This window comes from Podarcis filfolensis, assembly GCF_964270895.1.
Source record: "Podarcis filfolensis genome assembly, chromosome: 4".
Lineage (NCBI taxonomy): Eukaryota > Metazoa > Chordata > Lepidosauria > Squamata > Lacertidae > Podarcis > Podarcis filfolensis.
In genome coordinates, this window is record NC_139607.1 from 55,217,397 (window position 1) to 55,244,693 (window position 27,297).

Consider the following 27,297-nt stretch of genomic DNA (forward strand, 5'->3'; position numbering starts at 1 on the left):
CTTTGACTCTCAGTCAGCCTGGTTTTTCAGCATGCATATTGTAGCTACTATATATGGTAATTTTTATTTCAGCAAATCAAACCAAAAATTTAGAATAGTCAGTAAGTGCTTTTAGACATATGCATGCAACCTATAAGGGGCATGGTGTTTGTTCAATGATGCTACCTTGTGAATCTGAACACTACAAATATAGTGTCCAAGTGGTATCTTTGGCATTAGCGGTGGCAAGAAAACACCCACATTTGGGTGATGGGTTTTTAAAAAAATGTCCTTTTATACATTACTTAGTATTTTGGTAAGGATGTATTCTGAAACATGGAGGACCACAAACAGCAACTCCCTAGAAGACCTAAGTGGCCAGGCTGGCATGTAAGGGATTAGGCAGTACTTGAGGAATCCCAGACACAAGTTGTTATGGCTCACCAAAGGACTTTGGCAAGTGGTCCTGAAAGGTACCTTCACTGTCAAGTAGCTCTTGAATCTAGAGGAAAGCTGTCAACTGAGGCTCCAGCAATTAAAGAAATGTTGGACAATTTAGAAGCCAACCAGTCATTAATGCTCTAGTTTAAGGCACCAGTAGCGCAGACATACATTGCAGATACAGGGTTTGCTGGATATATAAACTCATACTGGAACACCTTGGAAGAGACCTGGTCTGGGAAGAGGCCTGCCTGGTGAACAGTCTTTGAAATCACGCCTCCCCCCCCTCCCTCCCAGTCATGTTGATACCACTTCTGTGCATTTTGATAGGCAGAGTGGCATAAGTTAAAACTTGAGCACATGTTGAGCTGGAAGCAGAAAGGACTATGTGGGGATTAACCTTTCATCCCTTGTCAGCACATGAGATCTAAGTACAGATTTCATTGGGAGAGTGGGACCAAATTCTGGATTTCTGAAGGATTTTTATTTGCAATCCACTTGTCTTTCACTCAAGGACAAAGCAGAAATGAATGCAACTTGCCAGTTTTCATCTTTAGGTTTCTGGGTTGCGCCTCTGAACTACAACTCAGCCAGTTACTAATGGACTGCATCCTTTGGCTGTTGCTGAGGCAGCTGCCTGGTTTCACCGAGGCCAAAAGGAAGGCACAAGATGTTTAACAAAAATAGCTCAAATCTATAAGCTGCTGTGCAGAGCTGCCCCCACAGCCTATTATTTTATCCTGCTGCTTTTAAATACAACTCCTGTGAGTTTGGGATGCTGTAGGACTGAAAATGTACCACTGATACATGCAGTGAAATAATCCAGCAAAAATAGAGGTTATTCTGCTGTTTTACAGGTATGCTTCCATAATAGCTAAGATGGGCTCTGCTGGGGTTCAGAGCAACAGCAGAAGCAGATTAGAGCATTTGTGACAATATACATAGACTGAAAAATAATGATGCTAATTCAGATAGTAAAAAGGTGAAGAAATCCAACTTAAGATATATTTGTTGTATACACAAATTGAAGCATTGTCGTCTTAGGAACTTTACTGATTTCCTTAGTGCCATTATTTTGCAAGAATTACCCATTACTATTATTGCAAACACTGAAATTATGCTGAAGTTACACTGGGCGACATCCAGTGGCAGTTCATACAATTTCAACCTGCACAATGGATTTTTTCTTCCTCCCTGTAGCCATTTGTGTGACCCCAAAATTGGCTTCTTAGGTCTGGGGGAATTCTCAGAGCAAATTTTGGGGCTTTATGGAAGTCTACCCAGATGATGAAAGGAAAGCACCATTGTACAGCTTGACATTTGTTTCGCAATCAAGCAAAATGTCTACCAATGAATTTAAGAGATGCACGAACTGCAGAAATGCTGGAGCAATGATATTTTTTATCATTTGCATTCTCTCTTCCTTTTCTACTACATGTCACATCTACTACATTTACTAAGAAAGTACTGCAAAAAGTTATATACACTTTGTGAATGTACAGAAGACAAAACATTTTGTTGTGTAAAATTTTATTTTCTTACTTTACTATATTGACAATTTTATGCACAAATATTTTAGAGTAAAAATAGAAAATAATTGTTTTATGTAAAATTCAACACAAAAGAAATACATAATTAGCAGAATATGTGTCCTTAAAGAGTAAAAATGTATGCAAAAACCCCTCCATTTTACAAAAAATTGGGAATATACCTTCTATATTTTTCTTCTGACAGCCACACAATGCTATTTGACATACAATAATCCATACCTTACTGAAGACCTCGATTAGTCACAGATTGTCCCCACAATAAATCTGACACGTATGTACTGTTTTTAAAACACATCAGTACTCTATACATGGGGAAAATATTACAAGAAGTGCAGCAAACTTACAAAGGAAGTATAATGAAATTTTAAAATTCAGAAAACAAATCCAATGTATATATAATAAAAGGCCATGTGCCATGTTTACTAATATGGCTTATTCTGTTATGTGCAATTATGTGCATAGCTGAGAGTATATTTATGACAGCATTAATATATGTAATTTGTGGTCACCCTTTTCTATCCCAAGGTTTACCGGCTGCCTTCTTTTACAGGGAAAAATTAGATGCCTGTACACTTCAAACACATCTTAAAGAGATGCATATGAACTAGTAATGGAAGTTATGTTGCTTGTCTTCCTTAGCACTACATAAAATGTCCAAACCCATATTTTTAGGAATGCAGCTTCTCTCCCCTCCCCTTCCCACCCCAGCTATGGACTAATGGCCCCAGTGATGCATAGGAGTTCAAAGTCTTGATATATGATTAAAGTGGGTTTTTTCCTCTTACCATAATTATCATTCAGACTTTGAGAGAAAACATATTCTTAACCAGCTTGACTAACAACATAAAATATTAGTGTAACTTAAACTGCAATCCTGTAATGTTAAATACAAGTCCCACTGGAGTCAATGGACTTAACCGGCCATCAGAAACCTTAAATGTCACCCAAAGGTTTAAACACTTTCTTTGCCTAATGATGTTTAAATACCAGAATATCTTCTACGTTTCTAAGCAGTCTGAAAATAAGCAAATGAGTCGAGCTGCAACTACAGCTACTATCTTACATTCCCAAGACTAAGCTACATTTTATGTTCAGTGCTTTTTACCGTAAGCCTGTTTTTCAGCTCTGAGTGATTTGCTCTTACAGATGAAGGCCCTGTTTAACATCTGCACTTTCACTGATTGTTAAGTGAAACCACAACTTCAAACGAGTTTGTTCTTTTAATTGTGATGATTCAACAAAAAGCCTACATTCAGAACAAAGGGATATTTATACCAAACAAAGGGAAGGCAAAGAAAAATAGCATAAGCTTATCTAGATTTAATTTGGTTATCTTTTTAAAAATGTTATCAAGTTAATTAACTATGAGTGATACACACCCTTTTCTTTCCAAAGCATCATAACAACAACTTGGAAATTTAAGGAATTTAAAGAAAACTGCATTTTTCTGTATCTTAATACAGAGGTCTATATAGCATTGAGAAGTCAAACTTCTTTTCTTATCAATTTACCTGCAGATTACATTTTATTTCTCAACAGGTAGGGGCTTCTCTCTGTGATTAACTTAAGTCTTCAGATCAAAGTCAGCTACACTGCAAGTATACGCAGAATCAGCTGATATACTCTGCAGTGTAGATTAAAACAAAGCAAAACCTATTCTTTGGATGAGAGACAGCATTTCAAGTTTTTAATCTCGTAATAGGAAAAATGTGGAAAACTTTTTTTGTGCCAGACATTAAGCTTAGCAATGTCTCTCAAGATAGTTAAGCACTTTCCCTCAAATACACGTTATCAACATATTTTATCAAAATACTCATAATTGGTTTTTGACCTTGCTGGACTTAAATTTGGATTTCTCTTCAGCAGTGATCTCCCAATTCTGCCTATAGTACACTTCTTTTGCGATGAGAAATCATCTTAGGAGCACGGTACTTTTCAGTGTGTTTTTTACAGCCTGACATGCTTAGATAATGAGCATGGTTAAGAGTAGCTGCCTTACCTCTAGAAATACATTACTTTTAATTTGGTAGCTTAGAAATGGAAGTGCAGAGAACTAAATTCAGAATATTGACAGGTTTACATCGTGTAAATATGCTTCAATTTCTCAAAACGCTGGACAAATTGTGTGTATGGCATAACATGGCACCAACCAATTTTGAGCGCTCTTACCGATCCAGCAACTTGTCACATCATGTCTGTCTTCATGCTGAAGAATCTGGAGTGCCTTTAACATACATGAAATATATACCTTTACGTGAAAAAGATCCAAATTTATGGGAGTCTCAGTTCTCCGTAGAAAAACCATGCATCATATTGAACTGCCAAGGAATGAAGTAGCTCCCATTTTAGGACCAGAAACTGCTCAATATACAAGAAAGGCCTCATGCTCCCAAGCTTTTAGGTCCTGGTACTCAGTTATCTTTTTCTGTTTGCAGAGATGCCGTAGCCAGTGCAACTGCTGTGACGGGTTGTGCAATACCATGGAGTTGCATCTTTGCCAGTTTCTTTTGTTCACACTCTGTGACCAACCGGTTCAACTCTGCTGCGCTGTACCCAATGAGAGTCTTCAAGTCACAGACAAATTTGTATACAAACCTCTTGCCTTGCACTTTGCAGATCATGTCTCCATCGTAGTAATACCTTCATTTAGAAAAAAGGGAACAAAAATTCCTTGAAAAAGTAACTGATGATAACTAACACGGATGAGAACTATAAAATTTGACTAAAGAGAAAAATAAGCTGCCTTTCTAACTTAAAGCATGCCCCTTGCCTCACATCTAACAAGATCTCGAAGGTGGCAAAATGTAAGGATGACTTTGCAGACCATTACAAACTTATTTTCCTTTTGTAGGCCCTGAATTACAGTGCAGCCTCAACTGTTTGAGAATGTCTATCTGAATGGAGGCTTCAGAGGGACACTTGAGCCTACTTTCTTATCACCTAGAGAAACCAACAGTCAGTGCAAATGAGTATTCTGATATATGCAGCCTTGCATACTTGTTTGCTCAATTCAACCAATGCAGCAGAAAGAATCTACTTTGCCATTGCTTTATGCATGAAACTGGGTCTTGTGGAGTTCAACACCACTGAATGCACAACAGAATCACCATGCTTGTGATAGGACAACATGGATACACATTCAGGAGATGGGCTGCATGTACACTGTCATTATAGTTTTGTGGAAAATAATAATGTGTATTCACCATTGGAAGCTGAGGGATTATGGGTTTTAGTTAAACTTTCAACATTTAGACATAGCCTTATTACAATGAATAGCCGCCAATAGTTAAATTTTGCCTTCAGCTGAATTTCCTAGAGTATTTAGCTGGCTATAAAGTACAGTTAGTATATGTGACAGCATGCAGTTAATTAAAGTTAATAGTTCACTGAAGTCCACACATTCAGAAGGGGAAGCCACTTTAAAGTATTGTCTAAATCAATATGATGAGCAGTATTCAATTTAATTAATTAATTTACTATTCTTCATAAATTGACACTGGACTTATGACAGACCAAAGGAAGTACTTCTTCACATAATGCATAGTTAACATAAAGAATTCGCTACCACAGTATGTGGATATGGCCATTAAAGTTTAAAAGGGAATTAGAAAATTCATGGAATGTAAATGGAATCAGAATTTTCAAAAGCAGTGTACTTTAGAATACCACATGCCAGGGACAAACAACAGGAAAGCCATCACCTTCATGCTCTGTTTGTGAAATTCTGTGGGCAACTGGGGGTTACTGTTAGAATCAGACTCTGATCTGATCCAGTATAAGCAGTTCTTATGTTCTTAACTTACCGTAAAGCACGGCTGAGTTTCTCATAGTTCATAGTAGGCTTATTTTTACGTTGTCCCCATTTCTGTGCAACTAGTTCTGGTTGATTTAGTTTGAACTCTCCTTCATCACCAACCCATGAAATGCAGTCTCGAGCATCTTTGTCAGTCAGAAGCTCAAGCAAAAATTGCCAGAGTTGGATCTGGCCATTGTTTCCTATTGAGAATGAAATGATTAAAATGCAAATATAAAACCATGTTTTTCATCTCATTATGAGCCTCACTTGTGAAATAGACTAAAATGCTTTAAGTGAATAAGCTTTCCAGTAAACTAAACTCCTTGGGGTAAGAAATTAAACATAAAATATACTCAAGATAAAGTAAATATCCTGACTGATAAAAAAAAAGTTTAACTTGAAAGCTTGCTTACATTGTGTACCATTTTAATGGATCCTATTACCCTACTATTGTAGAAAAATTACCCTTAACCTGAAGCAAATCTGCAATCAATACACTGGTGTATTAAAAACCTCATATCCCAACCTTATTTAAAAAATAGCTTTATGGAGTTTGTATCTTTCATTAATGTAAATTTTAAAATCTATTTTTGTTGTGTCTATTCTCTCTGTTGCACAAGATGGGCATTATTTTATCTACCAGCTATGAAATCATTATTTTTTCTGTCTTGATGGTTCTTCCTCCAAGAGTCTTCAGGTTGAGATAAATTATTTTAAGAAATAGGAACTTTGCTCATTCAAATAAAACTGACCTTTGTTCTTCTAAGATACTAACAAATTCTACAGTACTCTCTATGGACTGGAGTATTCATACTATAATGGATACTTAAAATCTTTTGGTTTTAGTTAAAAGAAAATACCTGTTCTGTTCCCAGGTGAACTTCTATCTTCTCCAGAAATCCTTGGTGCTCTCTGCACTTTTGCTGTCTTTGCACTGCTGTTGATGACTTTAATAGTGGTTGGAGTAGCTGGCTGTACAGATGCTGGAATAATCTGCACAGCTACAGAGAAAACATATGATTATATACCCATAAGATTAGAAATGGGTATTAGATGCATAAGCAGAAATTCCCATGTTAGATACCAAGACACAGGAACAGCCCAAGATATTACAGACATTTGACATGGAATATAATCATATGAGCTAGTTAAAGAACAGAGGAACATGTAATAAAATATTACAAACGCTGGTGAATTTACATTATGAGATCATTTTCTTAAACTTTAGCTCCAGTAATCTGCACTATACAGATGAAGGGATATTGAACTGGAGATAGAATAGTTTTACTATTTTCTCTGAAGGGTATACAAACAGCTTTATTCAGCCCTTCTATAACCAAAGACCAGATAACGTCCAACAGCATTATCAATAAGTCATCTGAAAAATGGTGTCATTGCCTAGCACTTGGAAATAAACATTTGTGATGGAGTTAGTTCCCTACAGAAATATGTCTGGAACACCAAAGTATTTTCATTTTTTATTATTATTAGTTACAATGCTGCATCAGAAACAGTGGTTTTTGGCACAGCAAGTCTTTCAGTTTGTCTGCATAACTAGGGAAACCAATCTCTGTATAATTAAAGAGTTTGTATTACACACAAAATGAATTTCTGAGTTGTGAAGTAGTGACGGCTTGTCAACTAGTCTGTAGAGGGGGAACCTTTGACTCATGGGCCAAATCAGGCCCACCTAGGTTCGTTATTGGGCCCATAAAGCTGGTATACCAAAGTCATGGCCACCTGCCTCATACAAAAGCTAAGTTTGCAGTTGGTGCCAATCAGCACTGACTGAAAACCCTGCTGGGATAAGGGGTACTCAAGAGTCTGCAGACTCCAGCTTATCCCAAATAGAGTTAAGGCAGTATCAATCAGCAAGCTTCTTTCAGCAAGTATCATCCTCTGCAACCCAGCTTGAGTTCAAGTCTATTTGGAGGGAGGAGAGAGATAACTACAAAGATGTGTGTGTGTGTGCGCGCGCGCGCCACAGCATGTAATTTATTACAATAGAGTATTCCTAAAAATTCTGGTTCTTTCTGCAGACCACTGAGCCTCCATGCAGGCACTCTTAAGAGCATGCTCCTGATTCTTTCCTTTGAAACAGGGTCACCTGATATGTTGATGTCAGGTGATGTGATAGCAGTCAGCCCAAGTCACCTGTCAAAGTGTCCTGTGGAGGATGGGTAAGCATAGCATCTCACCTGCCAGCCAAATCCTATTCCCCACCCCTGTCTATACTATCATTTTTCTATTTTTATTGAAAAGCTTGAGGGCTCTGCCACCACAAATCTGAAGTGTGCATCAATGTTACCCCAAATTTTGTGACTACTCTAATTTATGCAAATACCTTCTGATTTTGCATGTACAGTCACACCTTGGTTCTCGAACGGAATCCGTTCCAGAAGTCCGTTTGACTTCTGAAAACGTTTGAAAACCAATGCATCGCTTGCGATTGGCTGCGGAAGCCGCATCGGACGTTCAGGTTCCAAAGAACATTTGCAATCCGGAACACTCACTTCCGGGTCTGCAGCGTTCGGGAGCCAAAACGTTCAAGTCACAAGGCATTCGACAACCAAGATACGACTGTATTCTGCTTCTACTAGCCAAGAGAAGCAAACAGGTGAGCCACTTCAATAAAACTTTTGTTGCTCCTCTTTATTTGCTCCCAAACTAAGAAGAAAATAACTATCCAAAGTCTTTTCCAATAAAAGTAAAGAACTGTGGGTGAAAGCACCATAGAAATAATAACCTTACCAAACTCGCTCTGCCCAGGAGGACAGACCTTATTAGTTACTCTCTACTCCCAAATTGTTTGCACTCTCTTTTTAAAGTATCCCATGAGAAACGCCAGTAAGCTGCTGCTAGATAATCCAGGAATAATTTAATATTGAACTACTGCTCAATATTAAAGCCCCACAGCAATGGGAATATACCTCGCAATAGACCTCCTGGTTCACTGGTCAGGTGCTAGTGTGAATGCACCATTAGAGACAAGTGTTCTTAATTTCAATTTGATTCCATCTTTAAAAGGTTAAAGATCACCTTCAAGTTCGAGCATTTTTATATAGACTATGATACGACTCTGTTGAAAATACTATTTCTTTAAAACAAAATCATAGAATGACAACTTACGTTGATCAATAGTAACTGTAGCTATTTCTCCAGAGTGTTCTTGGCTAGCCAGCACATCTGGATACACAAGAAAAATATTAAATACTAAACTTTGGCAACATTTTCACTTGAAAAAATGAGGAAAGAACAAAGGAAAGTGCTAATTTTATAAAGAATATAAGAATTAGGAACATGCTTGAAGTCTAAAGGCCATGCAGGGAAAGGAAAAAAGAAATACACATCTATAAAATTTATAATGTTATTAGATTTATAGGCAATTCTGTATTTCACATTTATTTCATATCTGGTAATTTTAAGTAATTACCTTCTGTTGCCTCATATATATTTTTAACTAAAAGAGGGGTAGGAAATATAGAAGCACTTAGATTCTAATAGAGATTGAAGAATTATTTAAATCTTTAAATTATCAGTAACTCTTCTCCTGATGCTAAGAATACTTGCATCTTGAGAAAACTAAACTGCTATAGTGTTTAAATTATCTGTGTCTAGAAGCTGATACATACAGAACCCTTACAATTTGCATTGTGCTATGTGTACAGAGCCCTAAAGTGTCAGTAGCATTTTAAGTCATAGTGACTGAATGCATACATTACTTGGTAACTAGGACTGCCATGATGTAGACTTTTTATTTAAAAACTTTTATTTTAAAAAATCAAACAAGATACTTGTTGAGAAAACTCACATACATTTTCGAAGAAGTTCCAGGTGGCTCCAAAGGATTTCTCCCCGAGGGACCCTCTGGAAGAAGTCCTCTTGACTGAGGCTGCACAACTCTCTCCCAGGAATGCTAAGAGTATTGAGATCTATGTCTGTCATGCTGAACTCCTTCATCACCCATACTACCCAGTGCAGTACCTGGTCAGTTGACCACTGTACTGGATCTAGGAAAAAAGAGAAATATTCTACTTATTTTTCCCAATGTTGCAACAGGCTATGTTAGACCATCATCAGCATACACTCAAACAAAGTATTCTTAAAATGAACGTAAATGAATATAAAAGCCCAACAGATGGCAGGTTCATGCAGCTGAAGCAATAATAAAGAAAAGGAATTCTGATATATTATCTATGAAAATCTTACTTTCCAACTACTTTCAGATCTATACTTAACTAAGTATCAAGTTTTCAGAAAATAGCTTTATTATGACAACCATTTTCAGAGACATAGTGGTAACTCATGGACTTGTGTAGTCTTTTTTCAAAGATCCATGACTACATCATCATGTTGAACATATAAATTTATGGAGATGACTGATAGCTGCTAACTTCAGATGTCACAACAAAGCGCTTCCGACTGCTTCAGTCTCCCCTTTCCATGTGAAAGGAGGAAAATGTAAAGCTTCTTGGCATAGTTTTGAACAAATAGTGACATTAAACTTTCAAACTTCCTCTCCTTCTATATACAGGAAGGAGTAAACAACCCCAAGGCTCACACTTACTTATCCTTGTAATGGTAAACTAAAATTTAGTGTTACATCTGAACCAGACCGCCAAGTCAATCCAGCTCTCTACTAGTGCTGTCTACTCTGAATGACATGAACTATCCAGTGCTTCAGTGATTGATTGATTGATTGATTGATTACTAAATTTGTACACCACCATTCATCTGAAGATCACAGGGCAGTTCACAACATAAAAATGAGAACGCAAAATACAAATCAACCAAAAACAAACCAATAACCCTGCTCCCACAAACATTTAAAAGGCCATAGAATGCTAATCAGCTAAACATCTGGTTATAGAGAACTGTTTTCATCTGGTGCCTAAAGATATGTAATGAAGGTGCCAGTTAAGCCTCCTAGGGGAGAGCATTCCACAAATAAGGAGCCATGGCAGAAAAGGTCCACTCTTGTTTTCTGACCCTCCAGACCTCTCGTGGAGGAGGCACACAAAGAAGGGCCTCAGATGATGATCACAAGGTCCAAACCAATCTCTCAAAGAAATGTTTAGCTACTACAGTTTGACAATTAGAAAATAATTATATTTTCACAGCTTATCCCCCCTCCCTGAACTACTGCATACATCAGAGAAAATGTAAACCTCAGCACAAGAGGTTATGAATTCCCCCTGCTTATACAGCATTCCCTTGGCAATAATGCTGAACTGACAACATGAAATGTTCACAGTAGAAACTGAATGTGCACCATATTTATTCAACATCACTTTGTCATTATTACAAATCAGACATCTAAGCAGAACTATCTGCAAATGGAGGGGAAGATAGAGAAAAGAACCACAAAAATATACATGTGCCATTGTATATAATTTATTACCATAGGGTATTCCTAGACGTTCCTGCTCTTTTCGGTAGCCTTCTAATGCTGCAGCCCAACGAGTTACTTGTTCAGATGTTTCATCAGAAATGGTGGTAATATGTTTCGTTCCATCCAGTGTTATCACTTGAGCTTCTTCAACAAGGTGTGCCTCAGTTTCCGTATGGTGGGCATCTGGATCAATCACGACCTCAACAGTTTCTACTGGCTTTACAATTTCAAGGATGTTTAACTTTGGTTCCATTCCTGTACAGAGAAAGAGAATTGAGAAAACACCACACAAAGTGCAAACTACACAAAGTGGAACAGAACAAATTAATCGTGTTCCAGTTCCTTATATTGTATTGAATTGGAACACGATTAATTTGTTCTGTTCTGCTTTATACTGTTCTGATAAAAGGTTAACTATACAGTCCTGTTTTTATTATATTTTGCGCATTGCCTTGGGACATATGTAGAAGGCAATTAATAAACAACAGCAATCATACATTAACCAGTGAGCAAATAATTTTATTTCAGAGCCCTCTTAAAAATTAAATCTTTATAAATGGCATTTTAACTTCAATTTTAAAGGCTTCATTCCAATACTGTGTAATCACTTTAACATTTAAAATTCTAAAAAATGCTATTCATTAATATTTTGTGAAATACAAACTCTGAATTCCCAGCTCACCAACTTTTACTTTATCTCATTTTCTACCCACTAGCTCCCAATATCGACTTTGACCTTATAGTTTCATCATTTAAAAAATCATATGCAGGTTTAAGCATCAACTTCTAAACTTCTATATAATCAATAAGCTGTGCAAAAGCATTTGCAAGTCTACGAAGTCCTTCAAATCACTAAAAGGAAACCAATTTTCCAGATTAATCATTCTTACCTGCTCACTGACATGTATTGCTATGAAAGTTTACCCTGTGTAGTAAGTTCACAATAACTAAGCTGTAATGTGTATATTTACATCCAACCATTGAGAAATAATATTTGAACAGAAAAAGCTATTACTGTAGGTCAATAACAAGGGCTGCATACCAACCCTGCCACTAAATAGTACTGTTTTTAACATACATCTCCACCAGATGCAGGAAACATCATAAATCTACAGAATTAGTTTTTTACCTTGCCTTGATATTACTTGGACACTAAGCTGCACTGTTCCATCTGTCTTGACACCTTGATCAAAAAGACTACGATCTGGATCCAGCTTGATAAATAGAAATTCAAAGAAAGGTAGTCAACTTATTATTATGAGTTTGTTCACAACAATCAGGACAGGACAGTTGATGGGAGAACACCCTTGGGGGGATTTTCCAGGTGGTTGTCTTCAGTGGCCTTCCTCTCTCATGGAATCCTTCCCACACAACATCTGATAGGTCACCATAATGGTATGTAGATATATCACATGCCCTTATCATACAGCACTTTTGAAACCACAGTGTTGAACATGCATCAAAGATATGATCTCCAGACTGCAATAGCCTTTGTTTTGGGAGGCCTATTGAACACAATTGGAGGTATGCTCTGCAATATCTTCGATCATGCTTTGTTGTTCTAGACCACTCCGTTAATATTTCTGAGGATATGGCCTGTGTGTTTCCAGATAGCCGTTTCTTTCCTGCTCCTCAAACACACATATTATTTAACATTATATATATATTTTGCAATTATCCATATAAAATTATATGGGGGGGGGGGGAATTGCAAGGTTTTATTTTACAGGCAGGGGCTAGTTTTGTCTCCTGAGAGACTGTGTGTTTTCAACAGCAAAGACAGGACTCGCCTTTCAAAACAGTTATTTAGGATAAACCAGTATCTTTGCAGCTCTACCCTGCCCTCTAGCATGTATCACCTAAAAGGCAGGCCAGCTTACTTGTTATAATTGAGGATTCCCATATTTGCTTATAAACCTGAATCTATTTTGTTTTCCTGAGCGAATTGTAGCTTGAATATGTTTATCTGGTTAGAACTTACTTACTCAAAAACTCTGATCTAAACAAAAGTCTCAGTTGTTGAAAAATATGCTAGATATGATACAGAGGTAAAGTTTTGTTGAGTTAAATGAAAAGGTGGCCACGTATCTATGTCCGTTTTACTCTTAACTGATGTGCATCCCCTGGTAGAGATAATTATATTCTATGCAATGTGTTCCAATCAATTAATATTGATAAATATATACAAGAATAAAACCAACAATAGAAAATGTAGGCAGAAGATCAAAGGAGTCCTACTCAGTATAGGCCATCCTTTATATTAAAACTTTTAACTGTAATGCTTTTGCTATACCTGTATATCCTGTAGGCAGATTTCATGTGCTTCCAAAGAACATTGAAGTCTTGGTTCCAGTAGTTTCTTAAGATTTCCAACCGGTTCATTGATATCAATAGCCTGACTCACAAATTCTGCAGTGGTGTAAGTTTGCTCAACAATGCTGAAATAAAAGAGTTTAAAAGGGGTCTTGTATTTGAACAAAAACTACTGTTAGAATGTGCTAGTGCTAAACATTCAAGCAAGAGACCTGAACCTCATTTGGAAAGTTTTAAAATGGAGCAATTTTTGAGTACATATCTGAAGCTGGATTTGAACTCCCTTAACTGCTCTGTATGTTTTTCTGTAGCGATCTGAACTTGCACTGAACTGAAAATGCATTGGGACATAGAAACCATGACTTTAATGGGGAGTGGGAAGAATCTTACTGTTGATGCAAAGTTGCAATGACATCTAGGTCATTGTCATATCTGAATACTACCTGACTAATCATGCAATTAATGAAAAAATCCTAGGAATCTGCTAATTTTTTAGCAGAGTACAACTGGGATCAATATAATAGCTACCGTATTTTTCACCCTATAGGATGCACTTTTTCCCCTCCAAAAATGAAGGGGAAATGTGTGTGCGTCCTATGGGGCGAATGCAGGCTTTCGGTGAAGCCTGGAGAGCGAGAGGGGTCGGTGCACACCAACCCCTCTCGCTCTCCAGGCTTCGCGGACCTCTCCGCAAGCAGCGGGAGCGCTCCCGCTGCTTGCAGAGAGTTGCCTGCATGCCGAAGCCTGCGCGCGCTGAGCTCAGCGCGTCCAGGCTTCGCGGACCTCTCAGCAAGCAGCGGGAGCCAGCGCTGGGCTCCCACGGCTTGCAGAGAGCTGCCTGTTTGGGGGCTGGGGTCGGGGGAAGCTCGGGCGGGCCTCCCCCGCCCCAGCCCTGCGCCTGGGGGGGGTGTAATTTTTTCCCCTTTATTTCCCCCCAAAAAACTAGGTGCGCCTTATGGGACGGTGCGTCCTATAGGGCGAAAAATACGGTATGTAACAAAGATACACAAATGGAAAGATATCAAGGGAACTGCAAGACATGTATCACAAAGATTCCACAGGTTATAATGAAACAGGCCAAGGACCAAAAAACAATGGCAGTGATTAAGCAGGGTAGAGCCCCTAAACCTGACTTACAATTAATTGTATTTTAAGGCAAAGTAAAAATTTTAAGGCAAAGAAAAATATAGGTAGTATAACTGTAGGGAGGGAGATGCATCTGTCCATCTTTTTCCCCTCCAATCTTTGCCCACAAGCTTGTGAAACAGAAATATTATGCACAGTTATCTTGCAGTTTTTATAGAAACATGCATGCAGTAAATGTTTTCTTAAAAAACAAAAAAACAGTTTGGTTTCTGCCAAATGAAAACATCTAATCACTATACAGCTGGGAAAAAGAAACAAAATGATTTTAAAGTTGTGATTATTTATGCTCAGAGAGACTTCCAGAGTTAGATTTTTTGGCCCTTGATCAAGTGGAGAAATTAGCTCAGTGGAGTAAGTGTTGAGACTTAATCTCATATGGAGGATGTTAAATGAGCAGGAGTTTTCAAATGGAAATTCCTCCTTGTTTGGCTTCTTTTGGTGAAAGAAGAAAAAGTTTCTATCAGAAATAAAGGAAGTAGAAAATGGAGAAAAAGCAATCAGCAACTTGTTATCTGACATTCAACAAACTTGAATTTTTCCACTGTGGGTGAATTTTAACGTATAGAACCCAACATAAGAAAAAAGCTTTGGGTTACTGAAATACAGCTAGACACTTTCCGTGGCCTCTTTATGGCAACATTCTATCCCAGGCGGGCTAATCTGATTCAGCCCAAGGGCTGCATTCACCCTTTGCCAACCTTCCATGGGCCACATGCCAGTGATGAAGGTGGCCACCCAACACTCACACAAACATGCACAATGCTACCCCCCACCCGGCAGATCAGCTCAAGATGGGTATTGCTGCTCCTCCCTGCTAGTTAAATGAACAATCTGATGACTGGGGAGCGGTTATTTGCATCAATATCAGGGTGCTGGAATTTAAATATTTGCCTTCCCAGAAATGTCTTTATTAACTTTTTGATACCAAATTCAGTGGGGTTTGGGCAGAAAAATTTGCTTGGATGGATACATCGGGCCCCCACAAACAGCAAATTAGCCACTGTTCTTCTACTGCAACACTCTAAACTGGATTTACAGTAAATACTTGGCTCTCTTTCCTGAATTTGAAATGCAGCTCCAAAAAAACCCGAAACAGCAATACATGCGTGCACTCCTGTGGACTCAAATTATATACCTTTCTTCAGTGCACTCTTGTTTCTCTGTTCCATCAATTTCTATTTCTATCAGTTCTTCTGCTTCTCTTTTAGTCATGGCTGAAATGTTTCAAGAGGCAACCTGCAAAATAAAATGTGTCCATTTGTTTTTACACATTACATACAAATAGAAATAACAGGTTCAAAATAAGTACACTTTATTTATTAATTTACTTTTCACTTGAAAATACGATCTATTGGTCTAGTGCGGTTTCTGCATAGGTGGTTTAGGGCACAATCCAAAGCCATAAATATGGAGCAAGATTTCAACTGGGTGCTGAGCTAGTGGTTAAGACCACTAATATATCAAAATAACATTGTCATTAAAATTATTCTGATGTTTGGTAGCTTGTGGATTCAGATCCTTTTTTTAAAAAAAGGCTTATACAGTATAAAACAGATGTCTCTTTTAAAACACTGTTTTTTCAACTTGCTGTAAATCTCAAATGCTGGCTAATCATTCATATCCTTTCATCTTTCCATTCCTCTGCTGAATTCAGAGGCAGGACATGCAACTTATGAATTATGAGTAATGTCTAGAAGTCAGCTTGAAGCAGTTTCTGTCTGAAACACTGAAGCGATGCACTATTTATCATTCGACTTTATATTATTAAATTGCCACAGCTGGATCTTTCTCCAAAGAGAACTGGAAAATATAACTTTCAAGAAGCTGAGGACTTTCAAGATGTTATTTCATTTAATATAAGTTGCTGCAAGATTTGGGGAAATGATCACAGTATGATTTAAATATAGCTAAAGTGGTAAAAACCTTCACACTTTGGGGCAAGAGCACAGCTATTCTTATAAAGTAAGCGATTTGTTTCTAGTTATGCACACTGCTGTAATTGCCACTTGAAAACAAAAACAAAACACTATGATTATTTGTTCCTGGACCATCTCTTTCTGAAGCAACATAATCGTTGTTCCAAAGTAAACATAATGATGTCAAACTAAGGTATTGCTTAAAAAAGAGTAAAAACATCCCAATGTTAAAACACACCTACAGGGAAGTACGTTCCTGTTTTATTGGTGGAACACTTTTCGAAGTGTGTATACACTAGTGCATACAGAACTGCACCTGGGTAAGGGGGATGCTGTATACTTCATAGCAGTATACAAGCCACTGATCAATATATTTTCATTCGTTCCAAAAATAAAAATATTGCATCTCAGCGGGTGCCAGTACTGCCTGCTTCACTTAATGTAACAAAACATCTATGAAGAGACTTAATCCTAGAAACGCAGAGTTGGAAGGGACCCTAAGGATCCTCTAGTGGTCCATTCCCCTGCAATGCAGGAATATGTAGCCGTCCCGTACATTATCATGCTCCAACCAATTGAGCTACATGCTCAGCTGATCTAATCTCTGGTACCTTTTATTTGCATTTTAAGGAAGGCACAGAATAACCCTCGCTGTCGCATGTACACATTTCAGATACACATGGAGAGAGAGATGGATGAAGTTGTTGTGATGTTCCTTCGCTTTGAAATAACGCCTCCGACGTTTGACAGGAGGCCGAACGGCCCAGATGACCCCGCCAGGTTACACGGAGTGAGGGAAGGGGGCGGCGGCTGAGCGAGGCGGCGGGAAAGGTCCCGAAATGTCCGCCGGCTCCTCCCGCCGCCGCCGGGCCCGTCTCTTTCCCAAGGGAGGCGAAGGCGGCCTTGGACTCGGGCGGCCTCTTCCATGGCGGATGACGAGCAGGGCGAGCGGGGACGTCTCTCTTTCCCGCCCCGCCGTTTGAGAGGAGGAGGAGGAGGAGGAGGAGAGGAAAGGGCGCCGCCGCGGTGGCGATGGCGGCGAGGAGGCCCTTGAGGCGCGCAGGGCTCCATCCCGCCTCAGCCCAGGCCTTCCTCTCCCTTCCGCCCGCGGCGGCGCCTCCTTGTTGTTTGAACTCGGAACGGAAATGAGGCTCGCGCCGCGCGGGGCAGAAAACGGAAACAAAACACAAGAAGCGAGGAAGCCACGAGACCCCCCCTTCCCCCCCGGATACAGCGCGAGGCGCTTCCCTTTCTCCCCCGCCCTCCCTTTCCAGCCGCGCGCCCCGAAGTCTCGCGCCTCAGGACTTACCAGCCGCCGCCACCTCAGCCTCCGTCACAAAAAAAACAAAACGCAAAACCCCGCTAACCCGCCAAAGCAGGCGGAGCAGCGCCCGCCGCTTCCCCTCCCCGCGCCTTTTTTTTAAAGAAAAAAAAAACTTTCCAGCCGCGGCGGCTGGATCAGCCCCACCGGAGCCCCTCACGCCGCCCCTGCGGGAAGAAGGCCGCAGCGCGCTCACACTCGGGCAGAGAAGGCTGCGCGCGGGGCCCTGGCGAGGGAAAAGCGCACACACACATACAATCCCCCCCTCCGCGTCGGGGCGAAAACTACAACTCCCGGCGTCCCTTGCGAAACTGCCGTCGCCTCCCGAGGAAAGCGCCTCAGTTAAACTCAAACTAGCTTTTGCTCTTTTCCCACCCGCCTACTTGAAGCCGGAAGTGAATCCATCCGTTTCCGGTGAAGCGGGGACGGGAAGCAAAGGAGGTACGTCGCTGTTTCTGAGGCGCTTCCCCTCGCCCCCTTTCAACGGGCTTGCTTTCTCTTTTATGAGGGACCGGTGCAAGGGAATCTGAGGCTTAAGTACGGCGAGGCGGCTTAGAATTGTGTCGAAAGGCCGGGCGTTCAAAAGAGAAAACTCCCGAAGCTCTTTGCGCCTGTTGGAGGCGGGGCCGAGTCAGGCCCTCCCTGTCACTGCGGGCTCTGGCAAGGTGACCGGCGGTTCCTCTGCGGGGTTGAATCCGGACGGGAGAGAGCGCGGTGGTGAGGAGGCCGAGCGGGCGGGTGCGTTCGCTTGGGCCTTACTGGTTCTCCTCAGTCGGTGTGAAACCGCCTTCAAGTTTAACCCGCGTTTAACTCCCTTGCCGGGCCTTTGAATTAGCAGGCTTCTGCGGTATCTCAGGAGGGGGAATGGTAGCAAATCAACCATAAGCGCAGCTCCCCTGAAGAATTTCAGTCTCCGAAGTGAGGGAGTCCCAGTATTTTAATGGGTCGACCGTGAGATTTACGGACCTCCGGGAGGCGAACCTATCTGGGTTAGACTAGATTGTGCAAGGACGGACCAGTGCTGGTTCCCCAGGGATTTTTGGAGGGTGGAGGTGGGGGTTTGCTTATAAAGGATGCTCTGAGAGTGTGGGTGCATTTCCCCCGCAGTCAGAACTGTCCATTCGCTTTTGCGGGTGGTGGATGGCTGAGTCTGGTTTCTCCTTCTTGTCATGATCTACATCCTGTTAAGAGGACGGATGAACAGGCAAGGAAATGCAGCAGCAGGATCGGGATTGGCAGTGTGCCCACTCCCCTGTGGGCCTTGTCAGATGCCCAACAATGCTGCCGCCCTGGGAGGTTTCTAGACCAAATGCTCCTGTTGCCCAACCTCTGCTTGTAGCTCTTTCTTGGTACTCTCTTCCTGACCTAATTTCCTACCTGCAACTGCCCCCAAACAACGCTATCCCTGAGAAGAACCAGAATGTCACTCTGCATATGAGCATAGTCTAGACTGAGATGTTTACTTAAGCAAAGCCATAGGGAGGGAGGGGCTAGCCACTTTTCTTGCCTCAGGTGAAGCCTCCAGAGGGGTGCCATTGAGGCGTCCAGCCTCTCTGTGTGTGTATGCAAATGCATGGGGTGGGTGCCCCGACCTAAGTACACTTAAGAAGAAGTTATGGAATTTTAAAGCATTTTTATAGATGTATTGTTTGAGTCAGGAGAATGCAAGAAAAGAACTTCATAACTTCTATTGATCAATTGTTTTTAAAAGCTAAGAATGTTTCAGTTTAGCCATTAGAATAAGGAGCAGTGGTGGAAATGTTCCATTCAAATTAATGGGCATGGGGGAGCAGTCTGTTGGAAATTTAACTTTCCCCATTAACTTTGGCTGGATGAAGGTGGGGAACCTTGAGCCTGGAGAGCAGGGAGGTGTCAGATGAGGCCCACCTGGCCCCGAGTACTCTTTCCCAGCCAACACCCATCACTGGACCTGCTCCACACCCTTCTCAAATAGCTTTGTCTGGCTGGATTGTGTCCATGAACTAAGGAAACCTGATGTTTCAATTATTGGAATGTAGTATGTTGTATTAGGTTAAGGGTTGCTTTTGTTGCTTTGCCCATTTATACGTCTAACTTTGCCCCCTTTTAACCTCTGCCTCACCCATCCTCGGAAGGTTGCCCATTTGGTAATGTGGCCCTCAGGCTGGAAAAGGTTCTATACCTCTGGACTAGGTTATCTGTTATAGTGTCAAGCATCTTACAAATTCTTCATCAAATCTTATATGCTGCTTGTCACCAGATATTTTCAGAAAGAAATATTGAAACATTAAACAAAACAAAAAATCAGTACATATTCCATTGCACCCCTGCCACAAAATGGTGCAGTGCTAACTTAGAATGCCCTGCGTCTGGTTGAAACTACTGTGGTGTCCCAATCAGCTGAACTTGAAAGTGGGCTTCCCCAGTGGAACTCCAACTGCTGGGAGGTTCAGATAGGAATAGACGTATGTAAGATGTAACTGATAGATCCTTTTGTCTTTCTAGCTGAAGCTTCTACAAATACATCATGATTCTCCAAAAGCTCTTCAGGTTTTCTTCTGTTTTCCGTTCCGCAATCTCCTTCCACTTGCATAGAAACATCGGCTTTTCGGCCATTGCTTTTAATAAAGCAAAGGAACTTGATCCTGTGCAGAAACTCTTTTTGGACAAGATCAGAGAATATAACACAAAGAGCCAGTAAGTGAATGTAGTAAATGCAGAATTTCAAGGCTCCAATCATTTGATTATCTTGTTGGCATTCTGATAATTTTCCATTTAATTTTTTTATTGTTGTAAGTTGGTTCTTGGACAGTACTTGACTCCCAGTAATCACAGCCTGCTATGAAATATATATGGATATAAATGTATTTCTTACGTTAATTGTTTGCTTGTGGAAAGTAATCAAGTTCTGCATCATATGGAAACAGTTGAGTAAATTCATCTAAAGCTTTAAATCAGACACATAAATTAGACTTTTGAATAAGTTCTCAAAAGTTACCGTATTTTTCGCTCTATAGGGCGCACCTAGTATTCAGAGGGGGAAATGAAGGAAAAAAATATGATTTCCCCCCCCCCCCCCAGCTCTGGGAGCAGCGGACAGGCTGCATGCAGCCTGTGCACTTCTCCCAGACCTTCTCCCTGCTATTGTGGGAGGTGGGGAAATTCCCCCATCTCCCGCAAAAGCCCACAGGAGGGAGAAGGGACTGACTCGGCCAGTCAGTCCCTTCTCCCTCCTTGGGGAAAAGCCCCTAAGAGCGGCACGCTGTTTAAAGGCTGCGCGGCTCCTGCGGGCTTTATTAGGAGGTGGGGGAATTCCCCCACCTCGTAGAAAAGCCCGCAGGATCCGTGCAGCCTTTAAAGAGCGCACGGCTTTTGGGTGCTTTTGCAGGAGGTGGGGGAATTCCCCCATCTCCCGCAAAAGCCCACAGGAGCCGCGCACCCTTTAAAGAGCGCGCGGCTCCTGTGGGCTTTTCGACCGAGCTTGTGGGGCTGGCAGTGGGGGGAAGCGCTGCTTTCCCCCACCGCCAGCCTCCAAACCGGGTCCCGGAGCAGCGCGAAGGTGTCGCACGCCTTCCCGCTGCCCCCCAAGCCTGTGGGGCTGGCGGTGGGGGGAAGCGCTGCTTTCCCCCACCGCCAACATCAAAGACCAGACTCTCCTGGCTTCAGCGAAAGCAACGCGAAGCCTCTGGAGCGCAGGCTTCGGAGGCTTCACGTTGCTATCGCTGAAGCCAGGGAGCCTGCATTCGCTCCATAGGATGCACGCACATTTCCCCTTAATTTTTGGAGGGGGAAAAGTGCGTCCTATAGAGCGAAAAATACGGTACTTGCCTGGTGGGAGCTAGTGGAGGAGCAATGGAGAGCTCTGTCTCTCCTCCAGCAGCCTGCGGTATTTCTATGCTGGGCACAGAGAATGGACAGAGCACTCCATTCCTCCTCCACATAATATACATTATATTAGGGCTGTAGCCTAAAAGTTCTTTAGTCCATAGCGTGATATTGTAATTGATATCCCTTAGCAGCTCCTCCTACATTGAGTTGTACAATGTCTTTTAAGCTGCCTCTAAAAATCTTTTAGATTGAGAGGTAGAGCATAAATCTTCTTAAATATATAAAAACAGACACCAGGAACCTGCAGGCAAGGGCCAGTTAGGACTGGCAGGGGTCCTAATTGACCATGACAATGCCACCTGCAGTATTATATGTGAAGTTTGCTGCAGAGCAAGTAAGAATATGGTCGCAAAAGAACAACTGGCAGCTTAAAGTGAGCTTCCAATTTTTTTCTTTGCATTCAGGACTTATTGATCAGCTGCATTAGGGGGCCTCCATTTGAGGGCACTTGCTGTCAGTACTGAATGCAAACCCTTTGAAGGCGTGCTTTCAGTGCCAACTGTCTGATCAGCAACACACTCAGCACCAAAGGGGTTCTCTGTGAGTCCCACTTCATTTGTTTGCAGGCATGATTTAGATTCAACTTTGCACACAGCTTGTTATTTGAAGTTGTTACCTGGCATAATAAAAGCATCAGAATGCTATTTCCCACATAATGGTCTTGCATACCTAGCACAGTTGTTGCTATAGTCAGTCATAGCAACTGTTCATGGGATGCTGAAGTTATTCAACATTGAACAGTTGCTGTTCCACAAAGTTCACAAATTATTAGGTAAACAATAAAGTACAAATATGAAAGTTGTGCTGTCTGTATTATTGCTATAGGATTTAGTTTTCCCAGCAATGAAACATTTTCCCCTGTGATATGTAGGGGGGAAATTCAGCCATACTTATTAATCCCATTTTATATCTCACTTTTTCTCCAGTGAGTTAAAGGCAGTATACATGGTTATTCCTCACCTTCCACGCTCCCAACATCCCTGTGAGGTACATTAGAGAGATTGTGACTGGCCCAAGATTACCCCAATGAGTTTTAAGATTTGAGCATGAATTTGCTCTGGGTCTCCTTAGTCATATTCTGACACTCTTAACCAGAGTTGTTGTTCTAAATAATAAAGCTTAACCCACCCTCCACCACCACCACCCCAAAAAACCCATATCACCTGGCTGAAAATCTTCCCCATGCTCTTCCATTGTGGGCAGCTGCTTATATTTGCTTTTCTGCAGCTGTGCTGATATCAAAAGGAAGGTTTGCTGGCTCCTGCCTCCTTTCCTGTTTGAGATTTCTTTGTTCTGTCTTTTAGACTTCAGTGACTTCCACAGAAGAGTGTTGGTAAATAGTTTCCATAACGCATGTAAATTGAATACAAACCCATGCCATTTTCTGGCATTTTTTAACATCAGTCACCTCATAAAACTATCATGCAACCAATGCCTAGATTTCTTGTATATTTATATTTTGTGGCTCTGCAGATTCCTAACTCACATCGGCCCCAACCAGCATGGCCAATGATCAGGGACAATGGGAGTTGTAATCCCAACAACATCACACCCCTGAATTATATGTTCTTTGTGAAATTACTCCAAGACCGCATGATCCCCCTCCAATTTTATTTTCACAACCATTCTAGAAGGTAGGCTAAAGTAGCTGTGTGTATATGATCAGTTCCTGGTCACCCAGTCAGCATAAGGGTGGAGTGGGATTTGAATTTAGGTCTCCTTGATGTAAGTCAGGGTGGCCCAACTTTTCATACCAAGTAGGGCACAAGCATACTTCAGCACAGAACCCGGGGGCTGCACACTCTTGTCATGTGGGGGCAGGGAATAAGAGCAAAATTTGACACAAACACACACCTCACACTGCCTTCCCAAAGCTGGGAAAGTACTAGGTAGACTTTAGGAAGGAAGAGAGAGGACTCTAGGATTCCGTCAGAGCTCTCACACCTCCTTCCCAAAGCCCAACACCTTGCTTACCTTGCTTTGGGAAGGCAGCTCAAGGGCTGCAGGTGTCACCCGAGGGCCACCCAAAAAGGCCTCAAGGGCCTCATGGACCACCCTGATCTAAGTCAAATACTCTCACCTCTACACATTGCTGTCTCTCGCCTATGGAATCATTCGTCTGTTTGTAATAACAGTTCTTAAAATTACTCTGTAACAAGTTATTGTAACTGTAACAAGGGTTACAATTCACATAGTGTGACAACTCATTATAGGCATCACTGTACACTAAAGATCCTATACAGTGGTACCTCGGGTTATATACACTTCAGGTTACAGACTCCACTAACTCAGAAAAGTACCTCAGGTTAAGAACTTTGCTTCAGGATGAGAACAGAAATTGTGCTCCGGTGGCACGGCAGCAGCAGGAGGCCCCATTAGCTAAAGTGGTGCTTCAGGTTAAGAACAGTTTCAGGTTAAGAACGGATCTCCAGAACAAATTAAGTACTTAACCTGAGGTACCACTGTACTTGAATTGTTCCATTTGTGCTACAAGTTCTCTGTTCGCCAAGTGTTTTTGATTTATTTAGATTGTTTCACCATCCGTTACTCTAGATATAACAAAGCTCAATTAACTCTTGCATTTGTAGGAAAACTGGTGGCCCTGTTGATGCTGGTCCAGAATATGAAAAAAACTTGCATGAACAAATGGTCAAGCTCCAGCGGGTGTATGGTGGTGGAGATATGACCAAATTTCCAGAATTCAAATTTCAGGGTAAGCTTTTAAGTTTTATGACTCGTTTAGTAATGTAAAAACATGAGAGTGGATAATTGAAATATTAGAAATGCCATGTTAAATAAAGTAAGTGATTTAAACAAACCTTTACTAACTGGTTGCAGTCAGTAACCCCAGATGTTTTCACATATTTTTAAGCATACTTTTGTAACGTCTTTATTTTTAAACAATTTAGTTCCTATTGGTTTTCTGGGTTTATGCAACTGGATGATTTTAATTATTAATTCCTTGAACCATTTGTATTTTAATTTTTTATCATTTATTAACCTTTGGTATATTATATATTTTGTGTATTGAATTGTTGTTACATGTATATTTTAATATAAATAGATATTTTGGTTGATGTTGTTCCTCAGTATTGCATTAGTGTATATATTTCCCCTGTGGTTGATAGGATCATGATGGCTGAAACAACAACAATAAACTATACATCTCTGTGCATCTCTTTGTAAAGCAGCTAATATTTACATGTAGTAGGAACTTGCCTTGGAAGCAAGTGTGGCTTTTGCACCATTTACACTGAAGTGGATTCTTTTCATCTGTGGAAACCCTGCATTTAAAAAGGAGAAAGTGTTATGCTCCAATTGTGCTGATGGGCCCTCTCCTCTCTTGCAGATTTGTGTAGCTAAAGCTGCAGTTCTTAATTTCCGGCAAATTGACAATAGAATCAAGTTGTAAAACTAACTATTTAGAAAATTTCACTTTGAAAATAAACTGACACTTCCTTTCATTTTTCCCATATGACAGAGCCCAAATTTGAAGAGGAGCAGAAGTGATGTGATAGCAAGTACACAAGCAGCAGCAATGTGGCTGGAGGTGTTGAATAGGCCCACGGTTGTAATTTAAATAAACAGTTCAGTGTTCAAATGTGGATATTTGAATTCTGTTGAATGTAAATCTGTGCCTTGTTTGCTCATTGGAAAGACAGCTTCATTCCACTGTCCCTCAGCTTGTTTTCCTCCAACAATCAGTCTGCATTCTCAGACTTCATTGGGCTGTTTTGGGTTTTTCCTCCTTCAGGATTAGGCAGCGGACATAGTTGATGCCCAGTCTCAGCTGTGTTAAAATATTGCTTCTGCCCCTTTTAATATTATTTACTGCTTTTATCCAACTCTCAGACAGTAACAGTCTCCCAAAGTGGCTCACTTCAATAAAAAGAGACTGTCCCTGCCATCAGGTTTACAGACTAAAAGAACACACACATGGAAAGGCGAGTAGGAGCAGGGAAAGGTAGAAGAGAGTTTTCCAAGGCCGGATGAAAGGGGTGAGCTGTAAGAGGGCACTTCTATCCAGTTCAAGTCAGGTTGATCTTCTCTTGCTGGTGTTCTTGCTTGAAATGAAATGGGTAGCTCTTGTTTCTTTGACCAAGGGGATGGGGTCCCCTTGCTTTTGCAGGGCAACTGGGTGGTTGGAGCTGAATATTCTTCAGTGGATGGAGGGCAAGTGCCTTGCAGCTCCTCCTCTGTCTAGTGGATAGGGCTAGGTGAGTCATCTTACCATGATGCTATTCCTCATAGGCAGGGTGGGAGCAGCTTCCCAGGGGCCCTAGGTCTTCTGGCCAGTAGTAGAAGCCAGCATGCTTTCCTTCTGCTCTCCAGTCCCAAGGCTGTTCAAAAATAGCTTTAGTGTTTTTATTATCCTTTTTCTCCCATCATATTTTTCTAGCCATTCTATTCCCACCCCATTTTCAGCTTCTTTGTCAAAAGTTGTATTCTTTTGGTACTGCTGGCGGGTTTTAGGAGGTGCACTCAAGGGTTTTGTGCTTCCAAAAAACCTGGAGTTACAAGAAGAGGTACCAGCACATTCTGAGTATGTGGTTGTTTCCACTTGGTTACATAAGTGTTATCACTCAGTGAATTGAACTGAAATACAGGGTGATTCAATAATTAATTTCATTTAACACTGCTCATTTCTTTCATACAAGCAGAGTCAGGAGCCTGTCAATATAATACTGTAGATGGAAAATGTGGCCTATCAGACTATTAAATAGACTACATTTGTTAAAATAAAATTCCTCAAATAGTTGAAATAATATATAAAATGTTTTAAGTTAGTTTCTTTGCCTTTCATTGATTTGCTGTTGACTGGCACCCTTATATAATATTTGCCTTTACTTAATGGATGCCATTGAAATGAGTAGGATTTACTTCTAAGGAAATGTGTACAGGGTGGAGGGACACATGATTAATGGTAAATGTTTGCAACTCCATACTTGTTCTTGAAAGTTTGGTGGCATGCTTTTAAAAATAAATTAATAACTGAAAAGTCCACACCAACTGGTACGAGCAAATGTGCTTGAAAATAGTTGCTATATTGGGAAAGAAGTTTGAAATAATTGAGTAGTTTACACAGGAAAATTGTGTAAATAGTACCTGAAGCTTTGGCCAACCTTTGACAATCAGTCATAGTCATGCGTATAATGCAGATAATTGATTACTTGGTTGATCAGAACTGACTGCATATTAATTTGAGATCTATACTTGGATCTAAGGTTTTCCTATACAAGGTTTTTATCCTTGAAACAAAAAGCATCACATTACACTATTAATGCTTGTAGGAAGCATGGAGAACCTGTGGACTTCTAGATGTTGCATTACCACAGCTCCCATCTATGCCCATTGGCCATGCTGTCTTGGGTCCATCAACAATCCAGCAACAACTAAAGCATCACAAGCTCCCCATCCCTAGCCTAGGAGCAGTAACCACATTTCTCACATCTCTAATAAGATACTTATAATATGGTGAGGCTAACAATGTCGACAGAACAAAGTTAGGGCAAGAAATTATAGCCAGCTGTGAGGTTTAAGGTTCTTGGGTGGAGATGAGAATCCGGCTCAGGAAT

The 27,297-nt window shown here is 40.8% G+C and overlaps 2 protein-coding genes across 10 annotated transcripts; one reads left to right on the forward strand and one right to left on the reverse strand.

The window, feature by feature from the left end:
• Positions 1–1,933: 1,933 nt before the first annotated feature.
• GABPA (GA binding protein transcription factor subunit alpha) lies at positions 1,934–18,239 on the reverse strand. 4 transcript variants are annotated; one of them, XM_083611301.1, is made up of 10 exons: positions 17,843–18,239; positions 15,753–15,853; positions 13,452–13,596; positions 12,288–12,372; positions 11,168–11,413; positions 9,582–9,776; positions 8,896–8,952; positions 6,627–6,767; positions 5,774–5,966; positions 1,934–4,610 (listed from the first exon to the last, which is right to left on the reverse strand). In XM_083611301.1, the coding sequence occupies exons 2-10, from the start codon at positions 15,827–15,829 to the stop codon at positions 4,382–4,384; spliced, it is 1,368 nt and encodes a 455-aa protein (XP_083467427.1). In that variant the 5' UTR covers positions 15,830–15,853; positions 17,843–18,239; the 3' UTR covers positions 1,934–4,381. The 4 variants fall into 4 exon arrangements, with proteins under 4 accessions (XP_083467427.1, XP_083467428.1, XP_083467429.1 ...); XM_083611302.1 differs by having other exon boundaries at positions 17,145–18,004; XM_083611303.1 differs by lacking the exon at positions 17,843–18,239 and adding an exon at positions 17,172–17,731.
• On the forward strand, positions 18,167–25,352 carry ATP5PF (ATP synthase peripheral stalk subunit F6). 6 transcript variants are annotated; one of them, XM_083611343.1, is made up of 4 exons: positions 18,167–18,295; positions 20,339–20,530; positions 24,310–24,434; positions 25,203–25,352. In XM_083611343.1, the coding sequence occupies exons 2-4, from the start codon at positions 20,361–20,363 to the stop codon at positions 25,229–25,231; spliced, it is 324 nt and encodes a 107-aa protein (XP_083467469.1). In that variant the 5' UTR covers positions 18,167–18,295; positions 20,339–20,360; the 3' UTR covers positions 25,232–25,352. The 6 variants fall into 6 exon arrangements, with proteins under 6 accessions (XP_083467469.1, XP_083467468.1, XP_083467472.1 ...); XM_083611342.1 differs by lacking the exon at positions 18,167–18,295 and adding an exon at positions 18,317–18,592; XM_083611346.1 differs by lacking the exon at positions 18,167–18,295 and adding an exon at positions 18,317–18,519.
• Positions 25,353–27,297: the final 1,945 nt, after the last annotated feature.

Coding starts and splice junctions, on each gene's coding strand:
- GABPA (XM_083611301.1), bottom strand. CDS start 15,829: ATGACTAAAAGAGAAGCAGAAGAACTGATAGAAATAGAAATTGATGGA. Junction 6,768..8,895: donor TACAGTTACTATTGATCAAC/GTAAGTTGTCAT, acceptor TTTTCTCTGTAG/CTGTGCAGATTATTCCAGCA. Junction 5,967..6,626: donor TTCACCTGGGAACAGAACAG/GTATTTTCTTTT, acceptor CATTCTCAATAG/GAAACAATGGCCAGATCCAA.
- ATP5PF (XM_083611343.1), top strand. CDS start 20,361: ATGATTCTCCAAAAGCTCTTCAGGTTTTCTTCTGTTTTCCGTTCCGCA. Junction 20,531..24,309: donor GAATATAACACAAAGAGCCA/GTAAGTGAATGT, acceptor TTGCATTTGTAG/GAAAACTGGTGGCCCTGTTG. Junction 24,435..25,202: donor TCCAGAATTCAAATTTCAGG/GTAAGCTTTTAA, acceptor CCCATATGACAG/AGCCCAAATTTGAAGAGGAG.